Here is a 13,715-nt window from a genome sequence, read left to right on the forward strand (position 1 = left end):
GTTTGAGGATTGTTGTGGCTGGTTATCTCACAAGGTCATTCAAGAACATCCTATACCTGTTGACTCCTGGTTATAAAATGATGACCTTGCTGCTACTGCTGCTAATAATTCAAATCTGTCTTTCTTTATTAACCCCCTCGGTCCAAGAATTGTCAAGTCTGCACATAAAGTCACCACACAGAGAAATGCGGGACCTAAAACAATTTTCAATCATGATTAATTTAATGTGGGGGGAAGCTGATGCAATAATTTCTGGGCACATTTCAAGAAGTTCATTTAGCTAAATGCAAGCATCAGTGTGGTGTATTTGCGAACATTCATCACCTTTGCTGCCATTGACTTTTATCATCTAGTATTTGGCAGTACATCAGTGTTTAAGCCACCAATAGTCATCTGGAAGAAAAAAAAAATCAGGATTTTGCTAAACAGTAGGCAGTTGTATTTACCAAACCTGAAAGAAGAGCATAACTGGTGAAAGAAGAGAGCAGGAGACAGCTGCAACGAGCGGATGGAAGCATTGATTAGGGTAAAAAAAGGTGGGGAAAGAGAAGAAAAATACAAGTGAGCCAGATAATACGTAAGCATTTCTTCTCCTAATGACAGAATTATGACCCAGCTCCATCTGCCACTCATCAAAATCAGCCAATCGGAGCCGCTCCCCAGTCGGCACTGGTTCCGTTAGGCACTCCCATCTGTACTCGCTGCAGAACTGAGGATGGGATCAAATCCTGACATGTCAAGGAGATGAGGAGCCTCATAGCTGGGGCTCAGTTTTCACCACCGTTCTACTTTGTGTGGAAAGCAACGCTGGTTGTGGCTGTTGTCATTTGATTTGTGCTCTAATATTGATTCAGAATGTAAGTAAGAGAGACGAAGCTGTTGTGTTTGGATGTCTTGCAGTGATCAGTAATTTAAATTTACAGTCATGCTGCCCCTTCTGCCCACAAATCACTTGCTAGGGAAAGCTGTCATATTCTGATTTTTGGGATCTGGCAGGATGGGAGTCTGGCATCCAACTCCTGTGTGTGTGCGTGTGTGTCTGTGTGTGTGTGGGGGGGGCTTTTGTGTCTCTGTTTAAAAACAAATGTGTCAAAAATAAGTCTTGCATTTTATGTGATTAAATCACAGCTTTCTAATTTCCTGTTTCAACCTCTGTTAGCGTTTGTCCTTCCCATTTTTGGCCGTTCCGCACACCTGTCAACAATTGATGTGAAGATGCTAATAGTTAACTTGCCGCAATTTCTCTGTCATGTATTTGTCTCGGTTTATCTTCTTTACCCTCTAATCTTTACCTTCCTTGTCTTCTTCTGACTTAAAAGCGTGCCGGTCTCTCTTGCCTGCCTTGGTTGGGGGGGCGGGGGGGCATTTGAATGATTTGGTATGCAGCGACGGCAGCATTGTGTTTCATTGCAGGAGCCTTCGCCTTATCTCCTTAATGGATTATGAGCAAGGGGACAAAAACAGAGGGAGGCAGAGTGAGAATGATTGGACTCCCTGCAAAGGGGCCAGCATGGGATGGACTGCGGCCAGATAAATAAAAAACACTCTGCCTGTAAATTTCCTCTGCCCCTGAATCACAGATGTTATTAAGTAAGGGGACAATAGGAGCAGCTTGTACTGAAGAGTCATTTGAGCTTCTGTAGACTTCACCTTCCAATTTACCTGTTCATTGATGGTGATATGGATGTTTTTGCATTCATGCTGCAGACTAACAGCTTGCCCCTTGCTTTGTGTTAATTTGTTTTCTGAGACACTAGACACTATCTTTATCCTCTTTGTGTCCAAAAAAACATGGGAGGCTACTGAACGTTTAGGTAACCTTAGCTGTGAAGCACCCCGGTTTGCCAGTGCACAGTTTAAATGTTTATAGAAACCATGATAGGTTCAAACACATCATGATAGATTTGTTATGCATGGAAACTGAAGGTTTTGTGTCGATTTGGCCTTTTTCTGCTGTAAATCTGTGTTGAATCATCATACAACTCCAAAAAAAAATAAAAAAAAATAAAAAAAAGTCGGGGCAATGTGTAAGATGTAAATAAAAACAGATTGCAACAAATTGAAAATCTCCTCAACCCAGCTTTTATACACAATAGAACATAAACAGCATAGCAGATGTTTAAACTCAGACATTTTACCATTTCATGGAAAATATTAGCTCATTTTTAATTTGTTGGTAGCAACGCATCTCAAAAAAGTTGGAATAGAGGGATTTTTTTTTAAAATCGCTTCATCTTTTAACAACTGTCTGTAAACAACTGGGAAGTGAGGAGAGGAATGTTGTCCCATTCTTGTCTGATGCAGGACGTTTTATGATGCACCAAATGTTTTCTATTAGTGAAAGATCTGGACTGCAGCCGGGCTAGTTCAGCACCCAGACTCTTCTCCTGCGAAGCCCTGCTGTTATGATTGATGCAGTATGCGGTTTATCATTGTTTTGCTGAAATATTTCAGGCCTTCCCTGAAAGAGACGTTGTCTGGATGGGAGCATGTGTTGCTCTAAAAACTTCTATGTTCTTTTCTGCCTTGATGGAGCCTTTCCAGATGTGTAAGCTGCCCACACCATAGGCAGTAATGCACCACCATGCTATCAGAGATGCAGGCTTTTCAACTGTCTGCTGATAACAGGCTGGATGTTCCCTCTTCTCTCTATTCTGCAGGACACGGCCTCCATGGTTTCCAAAAAGAATTTCAAATTTAGACTCGTCTGACCACAGAACAGTTTTCCATTTTGCCTCAGCCCATTTTAAATGAGCTTTGGCCCAGAGAACAAGGCAGCGTTTCTGGATCGTGTTCACATATGACTTCTTCTTTGCAAGATACAGCTTTATTTACATTTGTGAATTGCACAGCAAACCATGTTCACAGAAACTGATTTCCGGAAGTGTTCCTGAGCCCATGCAGTCTTGTCCAGTAGAGAATTATACCTATTTTAATGCAGTGCTGCCCGAGAGCCCAAGGATCACCCGCATCCAGTTTTGACCTTAGGCCTTGTCCCTTGCGCACAGAGATTCCTCCGGATTCTCTGAATCTAATATTATATACTGTAGATGGTTTTTAGACAGACTTTCACAGATTTGTGAACCTCTGCCCGTCTTTACATTCGAGAGGCTCTGCGTCTCAAACAGGCTCCTTTTATTCCCAGTCATGTTTCTGACCCGTTGCCAATTAAGCTAATTGTCAAATGCTCCTCCATTTGTTTTTGGATTTGCAGCAATTACTCTTCCAGCCTTTTGTTGCCCCTGTTTCCACTTTTGTAAAATGTGTTTCTGCCATCAAGTTCAAAATGAGCTAATAATTTGTATTAACATTGTAAAATATGTCAATTCCAACTTCTGATATGTTGTTTGTTCTGTTGCGAATAAAATATGGGTTGATGAGATTTGCAAATTTTTGCATTCTATTTTTATTTATGTTTTACACAACTTTTTCAAATTGAGGTAGAGCTACATGTAATGCTTACTAATTATAATGTGCTAAACATCTTTTCAATCAATTTAAATTCCTGTTGCTTTAATCAGGCACAAAAAATGGTATCTGTAGGTCATTGAATTTGCAAACTGTAAATCTGAAGTATGAAGAAAGAATTCCAAATATGCATCACATATTTAATGGTCACTTGTATAGCTGATTATTTATGATCTAGCCATCAGTGGATGTTAACTTTTTTCTTAAGGACCTTTCAGGAACTCTTTAGCCAGAATTCTTTAGCCTCAACATTGCATTTCTTGGACGCTGAAGAGTTATTTACCATTTAGTTTGATTGAGCTGTTTGCAGGTTGTGCCAGGAGTGTTATGTTTGCAATGATATTGATCAAGGAGAAATGGATTGACTGGGAAAGGTTTGACCTTTTGAGGTTCCAAGTCCAACATACTCAGTGATGTTGATATTCTATGCTGCCTGTGGTTCAATTGAGTTTACGTTGGACATTTACCTTATTGTGGAATAGATCTTGCTTCAGGCCACAGTGGAGGACTGTGTTAATTTTTCCCCAGAATTCTCTTTTTCTGTGGAAACGGTATGTCTATAGTACAGGAACAGTTCCAGTTCATTTTTGCTTTGTGATGTTATAGATGTTAACGCAACTATTTGAGAATTGATTGAAAAACATGTATATTTTAAAACGTTTTAAATAAGTTTATTTTATGGCACACAAACTATGACGGGCTGTTAATGACAGTGTGGCTGCTGTTTCTTTGGGGATGATTGTGCTGCCACCAGATAAGCTAGGTGTGTTTAACCATGCGTGAATGGATTTTCACGAATGCACGCGGAACTGTTTGCTCAGTGCTGCGGCCTGATTCAGAAGTAACTTTTTTGTTGACTAATACCATCGAGGTCTCATTGTTGCTACCTTTGTCGTAAATCCGTCGATGTGCAGTGTGGGCTAGATGTGTGCAAAACCGCCTACAGGAAGCTGAGTGCTGCACACTCGCATGTGTGTTTGGATAATCTTTGACTCTGGGCTTTTACAGACAACACAAAACATGTTATCGCATTGTGTTTTTTTCAGGTTTATCTCTGACCCCCACCCCCCCCTTCTCTCTTTGCGAGACCTTGCAGAGCTAAGATTCTTTTTTTAGGATTTGAGTACAGTAGGAGATGAGGAATCTAGTTTAAACCTTTTCTGCCAAACAGTTCTCTGTGTGTTCCATAAGTACTCCAGAGGAAAAAAAAGCATTTGTGAGAGCAATAGCCTTCGGGGGTTGCGCCAAATGAAAATGCTTTTTTTTCTAAACCCCCCACACCTCACTCAAGAAGTGTTTGCTTGTTTTCTGTTACTATTCTCTCTCTCTCTCTCTCTCTCTCTCTCTCTCTCTCCCTCTCTCTCTTTCTTGTTTTTTACCTTTGATTTGAACTCTTGACATCCAAGTCTGCCCCAGGATGTCTGTCACAAACTGCAGTCCAACGTTGTGACAATGCTTTTTTTCTTCCCGTGCCTTTTATGACCTTCTTTTCTTCCTCTTTCTGTTCTTTTTTTCTGTTTTTTCCCTTTCAAGGTCCGGCGCACCTGACGTTAAACGACCAAGGTATGGGTTCATTCCTGTTTTATTTTGGTTTGGTTTGGTTTACTTTTTAGAGGAATTGACTCGGCCTCTTCGCCCTCAGCCCCTCAAAACTGCTGCTTTCCCGCACAATTTCTTCCTCTGCTTTTTACTTTTTTTTTTTTTTTTTTGGTGCCATATCCATCCATTTCCTCCCGTATTTCCCCTTGCAATTCTAAACTTTTGCAACATCATCCCTCGTTGCTGCCCCTTCTCCTCCCTCTCCTTCCACATCTCGGCATCGTTTGGTTGTTCCTTCTGCTTCTTTTCCCTCTGCCCACTGCCATTTCTTTGTGCTTCCCTGTGACCTCCACCAATGTATGTCCACCCCTTGTCCTGTCCTATGGCTCACGTCCTGGACCTTCACCTCTGACCACCTTTGACCCCGACGACCTGGCCCCGGGGCTGAAGGTAACACTTTTCTGCTATCCCTTCTGCTTTGGTTTCAAAAAAAAAAAAAAAAAAAAAAAAAAAAGATTCAATGGGTTTGTTGGTCAAAATGATGAAAGGAAAATGTGTTAATTCCATTCACTAACGCTTCAAGGTGAAAGTGTTGTCGAATGTGCAGAGTTTCTCATCACCACTCTGCTGACATTCTCATTGTTTGGCATTAAGATCTTTTAAAGGTTTACAGCTGAAGTTATGATTTTGAGAAAATGTGTCTGCAATGTTTTGATGTTATAAATGGTTGTTGTTTTGATTATATTTTGCATACAGTTACACCACAGATGCACCTTATGCCACAGCTGTTTAATCTCTGCTACACCATTATTCATTTAACCTTTTGTCCAGTTGACTTATTTTTCAAGTGTTTAGATTATGAGTCACAGATGTTTAAGTGTAAAATTGATGACATTTTGTGTACTTTTGCAGTCAAATGTGTTTTAAACTACACACAGAGCTCCACTCTATTTTCTATCTGTGTTATTTCCAGACCTCTCTTTGTCTCTGGCCTCCCAGTGAGGAGTGTCCATTGAATAAAAGTGTTAAAGCAAAGTTCACAAGTGAGAAAGGAAGTGAAGAAGTGCAGTAGCCAGTGAATGTTATGACCTTTACTGGTGTGGAAAAGCTTCTATCTATCTTCTATCATTGTAACTTTGCCCACAAACTCCACTGCTTGGATTCAGCACTTCACATTGTTTCATTGCTTACTCTTGTTTTTTAATTTTTCTTTTCTCAGAACAGCGGAATGAATGGCCTTTGCTTTTGTTTTAGTGAACCATGTGCTGCCCCAATGCTGGCAAAATGATTTGCACCAAAGTCAACTCAGTCTTCTCGTTCATTTGTTGGAGTTCAAGGTCACAAAATCCAGGGATACGTGTAGGATACTTCAAACAATATATCACAAAGCAGTTATCATTGTGACTATGATAACATATTAAATTAGATCACCGTAAAGACATCAAAACATGTGACTGCAGTCGAATGTCAACTTGTCAACTAAAACGCAACAGTTTAGATGTATATATTTTACGTACCCTGGTTGTCACGTCCAGTGAATTGGTGCCTGAAAGATTACCTGTAAATACAGATATTGTTTTGGTTTTGGTTTTGTTTTTTTGGTTTTTAACATAACTATCCACAATGGCATATTCACTGTATCACAGAAAAATGGCTTTGGTGAACAGACTGGTTTAATTTCTGAATTTCGAAAACCGTGGAGTAACAAGCTGAACTCAGATCAAACTAAAGGATTTGCCTTCTTATTTGGTGAAACACCAGTTGGCAGATGAAGCTACTGGGTCGTTAAAAAGTTTGAGTCTCACAAATGTAGTGAGCTACCACTACCTTCTTGGCAGGTAAGTTGGCACAGTTTAAAACAGTGTATGTTTCAAAGTAAATACAATATCACTCAGTTTAATTTTGTTTAATAAATGCATTTTTTTTCACTGATTGGTTAATTGCAAAGCTGATGTGGAGCATGTGGGTTAACACAAGGCTTGAAATTAAAGCAGGTTTTAAAGGCATTACTCACTTCAGCAGACATATTCTGTTCAAGAACTGATCCTGACCATCCTGTGGCCCTAAGCAAAATAATGTTCAGGGACCCTCCTACCTGAGCAATTTAACACACTTTAAACACACTTTCAGTTGCCATGCAGTCACACTGACAGTACAATGCTCAGTTAATCCTCCATCTTTTAAAAGTATTTGCTCTCTCAGTTCAAGGAATAAACAGACTTATCCAGAACAAAATAAGGTTTGACAAATGGATATTTTAAGGACAGTAACTTATTAACTTTGGTTCCTTTCTTCTTCCTGATGATCCCGCATCTCCTGTGACAAACATACTGTAGCACAAAACAATAGGCCACTATAAGCATAAAATTAAAATTAAATTATTATTGCTAATTTTATTAGCTGCATCAGGCCAATTCAAGTTGGTTTCCCCCAGATTTCCTTTTATACATTTTTACATGTGAAATATAATGTATAATACTAATCTTATTAAATTATAATATAGTTTTGTTGAATACTTGATTATTCACTGAAAATCCTGGTTCATGAAGAAGATGACTTTGGTTGTCTACCTTTCTTTGTCTAGAAGATAATTATTCTTAATATGCATTAGGCTCATTTTCTAATCACCAGTATCTTAGTTGAACCAGTAATCATCAGAATGCAATCAGAAGTCATCTGAAGAAATTAAAGTCGCATGTCAAATTATATGTGCTTATGTGTTTAATATCATATTTGTTAATATTCTCCAGATTACGCAGTTATAAGAATTATAGGTCTATCAGTAATAACTCCTAAACTCTTAGTAGTCAAATACATAAGAAATTACCACTCAAACAAAATGAAATAAACAAAGTATACGTTAGGCCATATGATATACGTTTGCATTTTAAGAATAAATTTAAAATTAATACAAAATCTAATCTACATTTTGAGCATCATTACCATTTGGTGGCACTTATAGGACTTTAATATTTCAAGTTTCAATAAGCTTATGATATTGGTTCATCCAGATATTGAATTTAGTTAGATCTTGATAAGGAATCACAGTGTGGTCCTCTTGTAGGGGTGGGTTCATAATTTACACTTTACACAAGTTAATTTGAAATCTGGGAGAGAAATATTCTGTTTTCCTTTCTCATGGAGACAGAAAGTCATCATCTTTCAGTTCTTTATTTAACACACGCATTAAACATGCAAAGAGATGATGGTAAAGCTAATAGCAAAACTACAGATCTACTACTACTCTCCTTTTGGCTTATCCCGTGAGTTCGGGGTCGCCACAGCAGATCATTGTCCGCATGTTGATTTGGCACAGTTTTTACGACGGATGCCCTTCCTGACGCAACCCTCCCCAATTTCTACTGGGCTTGGACCAGCACTGCATCACTGGGAAGGGGGAATGGGCTGTTAGGGGTTCAGGGTCTTGCCCAAGGACACTTCGACATATAGCCAGGGCCGGGGATCGAACCACTCACCCTGTGGTCTGTAAGCAACTGCCTTTACCAACTGAGCTATAGCCGCCCCGCAAAACTACAGATCTAATGTACCTAAAAATCAACTGCAGTTAGGTGTTAGCAAACCTGGACTCTAATTATTCAAACAAGAATGGAAGTGTGGCAGAACAATGACCCTAAACATCAAAGGAAATCTATGGGTTTGGAGACACAAAATCCACCTTTGGACTGGAACAGTCAGAGCTCAGTCCTCAACCAGATGTCCTGAGAATATGGCTCAGCTGGTGCAGTTTTATAAGGAAGAGTGGTCAACAGTTCCACCTGAACAGGGTGCAGCGCTAATCCACAGGTACAGGAAGCGCTTGCTTGAGGTTATTGCTGCAGACAGTGGATCAGTTAGTTAATAAAACATTACCGTTACCTTTTCAACCATAACTTTTTAATTTTAAGTAGTATATTGAATAAAAACAGGAAAGCCCATGACTGTGCTAGGAATATTGTATGTGGATCATTTGTTGATAATTGTGTCTTTGGTGAAGATCAGATCACATTTTATGGCCAATGTCTGCAGAAAACTAGGAAATAGCAGTGCTATTACTTTTTTTTTGCAAATCTATCTCTCTATCCCCAACAGATATTCACTGCCACCAGCAGATGAATCATAACCATAATCTCTTCATCTCTATGCAGTGTCTAGTCTGCTTTCCTATAACATCTCTCACAACCCACTGCCACTTAGCTCTGATCTCCCTCTGCAGTCCATTGCAAACTGGGCCGACTGTTTACTCCATCCTCGCACTCATAGTGAGAAGAGCACACATTGAGATAATAGAACCAACCAGACGAATGAGGAAAATCCGACATTAAAGCATCTTTCTATCACTATTACCCCTCTTAAGATGAGCCCTGAACAGCATCTTGAAAGTCTCCAGTCCACAATTTTGAGGGAATAGCTGTGCACATCCTGTTAACTGCCCCCCTAAAAGCAGCAGGGTCTGGACTTGAATGGTGGCTAAAACAAAACATTTTAGACCTTTTCATAAAGGGAGAGAAGAGCGGTGTGAATTGTGGAAGATGACTATAAAGTTGTGAAGAACAAATTGAATCTGTCACACGTCAAATTGACCAGTTTTAATGTGCAAACTGTATCTTCATTACTGTCAGTGATAAAACAATCTCCCAATAAGCCAGTTGAATTTAGCGGAGGTCCAGTTCATAATTGTGTGTGGAAAGAAAACGCTGTGGATACTTAGATTTTATATTACCAGAGTTCAAAGTAAAGTGACTGACTATACTTGTTTCATCCGACAATGCCTGGCTAGACGTTTATATTGATCACCCTGTGGTCAGAATTAATATAGTGTTTGTTCCCAGTGGACAGACCAAAAACCATTTTGAAAGAGAGAAATCAATAAACCTATTTGTTAAAAGGTGAGAACGTGTGACATGTTAGCGAATTAGATGATTTTCACTGGAGGATTTAGGCACTTCTCAGCTTTCCAGGCATCGCCTATACTGTGAGAGCTGTGCATGTCACTGTGGGTGTGCTGGTGCACACATGGTCACCTATACATGCAAGTCAGCACAGCCAAATAAAAAAAAAAACATGGTGCCTGAGCCATCACATAACCAGGCTAAGAAAATCAATGTCGGTCTCATCTCAAACCCAAGGCTGTCCTTCACGGCTGTATAGGAAGGACAAACCCCGTGCTCGAGTCAGTGCCGATCTCTATCTGCCCGTCTCTAAGACTGCTGCCAAGCCCACACACCCCAGGCAGCATGCTTAGAAAGCAACAGATTACAAGTAACAATCAAACAGCGATTAAGATTTGACAGACTTCTCTGTTCTCACTGAACAGTAACTCACTAACCAGTTGTTTATGTAAAACGTATAACAAAAAAATCGCTTTGAGATATTATACTCTGCTTTCACTACTTCTGAGCTTTACAACAGACTTAAATTCTAGTTTCACATAACATCCTTGTCACCTCAGCAGTTGATAAACTAATGAAATCCTTTAGTCATAATATGGGTGGAACAAATACACTGGCTTCTATACTAAAAGTATTATGACCCCTTCACTTTGTGCATATTTTTTTAAATTAAAAAAAAAATTCCATGCCAATGTGAAAACATAATTTTGAAACATTTTGCAAAAATAATAAAAAAAAACTGAAATCTTCATGGTTAAGTTTCTACAAGTTTCTGACACCTGTATTTGTGTAGTTTATCCAGTTCGTCCTGAAAGATTCTTTTAACTTTCATCAGATTGGATGTGAAGTGTCTGTGAACTGTCATCAGGTCTCTTCACAAATGTTTCATTGGTTTAAGTCTGGACTTTGTTTGCTCCGCTCAAGGACAGTCAGAAACTTGTACTGAAACCACTTGACCATTGTCTTGACTATTTGCCAAGGTGAGCCATCACCATATTCTCAGGTTTCATTCCTGAAAAATATCTCTGTATTTGGCTGCATCCTTCACTTGGGCCAGTATCCGTAGGTAGTTGAAATAACCTCACAACGAAACAAATAATGGTTTCAGAGTTACCTTCTTATTCGGATCGCACACTTTCTTTTAAGTTAAACCTTACTTTTTTAAGCCAGGAGATCCCTTCCTTATTAAAAAATAAATATAAAAAAAGACATACAGCACAGTGTATAGACAGTGTGTAAAGTTATCGCCAGGTTCCTTTGCACACAAATCACTTAGTTGCTCAGACCGCTCATCTTAACAGTAACATTTTTACATCACTCTGCTCAGGACAATCCGCACTTTCACTTACTCAGAAAAATTTGCTTCACCGACTGACAAATGTTTTAATCTGTCTCACAGCACTTCACAGATGGCGTTTTTACAACTTGTGCCAGTGGGAGTACATTTCCCCTCAATCGTGATACAATGTCTAATTCAGTAAATGTAATGATAGTCTCGCTATACTGTAATTTATAGCATGCAAGTGAGCAACAGAGCAGACACATTGGTTATGTCTGTCGAGTAGCTTTGTTAATTAATTGTGCTTGTTTGTCATATTCTGGATCTGAAACCGTCTTGAAAATATATGGCTGTATATCAAATGTTGAGATTCTGAATAATAAATAAGTAGAACTTTTTAAAGTTTGTTTATGTAACTGCCAAATCCAGTAGCAGAACAAAGTGGTCAGAACCAGTCAGAACGTAGTGGACCTGAGGTGAATGGGGCTAAAACAGGATTTCATACACATCTTTTAAAAAGGTATTGCATAAAAACCCATTAAAAGAAAAAAATGTGCTTTATTTGCAATTGTAAATAATCTAAAATGATTTCAGTAGAGCCCCAAAATGAAAACATAAGCCCCAAAATTATACATAATGTGACCTCTTTAAATATACATTTATTGAATCATTTGATATTCAATGACTTTTGCTGCCTAGGCACCAAAAATTACTTAATGCTCAAAGTATGTTTTTTTTTTAAGTTATAAATGCAAAAATTTCAGTAGTAAGTGATATTCAAACTGTGTCACTACAAACCAAATGAGATTTGAACAGCATAAAATGTGAAATATTTATCACATACCCAAATGAAACCTGATGGGACAGAGTTTACTGTATATACTGTAATTTATCCATAGTCTCCAAGGTGTTTACGCAACACTCTAAACTGCAGCCCTGAAGCAGTTTCAGCATAAACAAACTAATTAAGGTTTTTTTTTTTTTAAATAAATAAAACTTCCTTTTCCAATAATAGAAAAATGTGAAAGTTAATGACTCAAAGTTGGCAACATTTCCAGCCCCTTGGCTTTGAAATTGCAGATGTCTTTTACCCACGGACCATTTGGTTTCTATGTGAATGAAGTTCCCCACCGCCACTACCTTCCCTTTTGGGCAGGCCAGCACGATGCATACTGCGAATCAAATTAACCAGGCCCCGGGAAATTGTCACTTTAGATTTAATGTTGAGTGAAAAAGTTTGCATCCCCTTTTGTTATAATGTCAAAGAGTAATTAAGAATATTTTTGTCAACAGCATAAATGTAAATGTACATTTGGCCAGTCCAAATGTCCCTCCATGATTATCAGAGCTAAATAGTGAGTGGGCAGGCATTGTAAAAAATAATTATATATTAATGATAATAATAATTATATATATAGCAAAATAATAAAAATGATATGAGTGCAAAAAAAAAAAAAGCCCCCCCCCCAATTCGGATAAACCTTTCAGGTTATTAACTTAATATGACAAATTATGATGTCCGATTAAAAAAAACAAAAAAAAACAAAACACTTAATGCTTGATTTTCACCAAGTATGTTAAATTGGGCCGGAACTTTAAATTTGCAAGTGAATAGATCTCGAGGGCCAGTATCGAACATTTTCCTGAGAGCAAAAAAATAAATAAAAATACAATGGAATCAGGAAATCAGCTTTCAGAAGACCCAAAAATAAAACTAGTACATCTTTAATAAGTGGGAGACCATATTAAAATAAAGAAATGAAAGAAACCTGGACAAACTAACAATCCCCCCAAAAAGGTTACCTCCACTAACCAGTCTAAATAATAATAATAATAATAATAATAATAATAATAATAATAATAATAATAAGCAGTGGATCTTTCCACAACACAGTGATCCAAAGCATGAAGCACAGGCAACTAAAATTAAACAAACAGTGAACAAAGGGTAAAAATATTTTTTTTTTTTTTGCAATTATACATTTTCCTCTTTTTGTACACTACTCAACATTTTTTTTACTTCTTGTGATGAAGAAGTATTTATATCTGAATGTGCATTAAATATTATGTTGATGGAAAAACACATTTTACTAATGTTTTCCACTCAACTGTATCTCTGTAGAGACTAGGAGAAAGTAAAGGAAATAACCACTCTCATTTGTGTCTAAACTCAAGCATAATAGACTAGGTCCAGGTCATAATGGGCTCCCTTATCTGAGGACAGTTTAGTGAATCTATATGTTCCTATGTTTGGTTTATGTGATTTAAAAAAATAATAATAATTTAAACGCAGTACAGTGAATTTTGAAAACAGCAGGGCTTCATTTTTCATAGTGTTTTTATTAGAGTTGTCAACGTTAAATCTAATAATGCGTTAATACATATTCTTTTCAACACCACAGATTTTGGGAGGTTCGTTATAATGACCTGTTGCCTCACCTGTGTCAGGTCTGGTTTCATTAACTTCAAGCGACATTACATTGACTTGTATATATGTATTTCGTGGAGACCTACCCTAACCCATACCATATGCTCTATAC

The 13,715-nt window shown here is 38.1% G+C and overlaps 1 protein-coding gene across 14 annotated transcripts in view; it reads left to right on the forward strand.

Annotated features, from left to right (window-relative positions):
- Window positions 1-13,715, forward strand: part of nrxn2b (neurexin 2b) — a 628,821-nt gene that overhangs the window by 175,207 nt on the left and 439,899 nt on the right. For 13 of the 14 annotated variants that reach the window (XM_067524264.1, XM_067524265.1, XM_067524260.1 and 10 more), the window contains one exon: window positions 5,002-5,031. The exons of the other annotated variant lie outside the window; for it this stretch is intronic. In XM_067524264.1, the coding sequence (XP_067380365.1) occupies window positions 5,002-5,031 (30 nt within the window). The remainder of the gene's footprint in view (window positions 1-5,001; window positions 5,032-13,715) is intronic. 14 annotated transcript variants of the gene reach the window in all.

Source organism: Channa argus, chromosome 12, assembly GCF_033026475.1.
Source record: "Channa argus isolate prfri chromosome 12, Channa argus male v1.0, whole genome shotgun sequence".
Taxonomy (NCBI): Eukaryota; Metazoa; Chordata; class Actinopteri; order Anabantiformes; family Channidae; genus Channa; species Channa argus.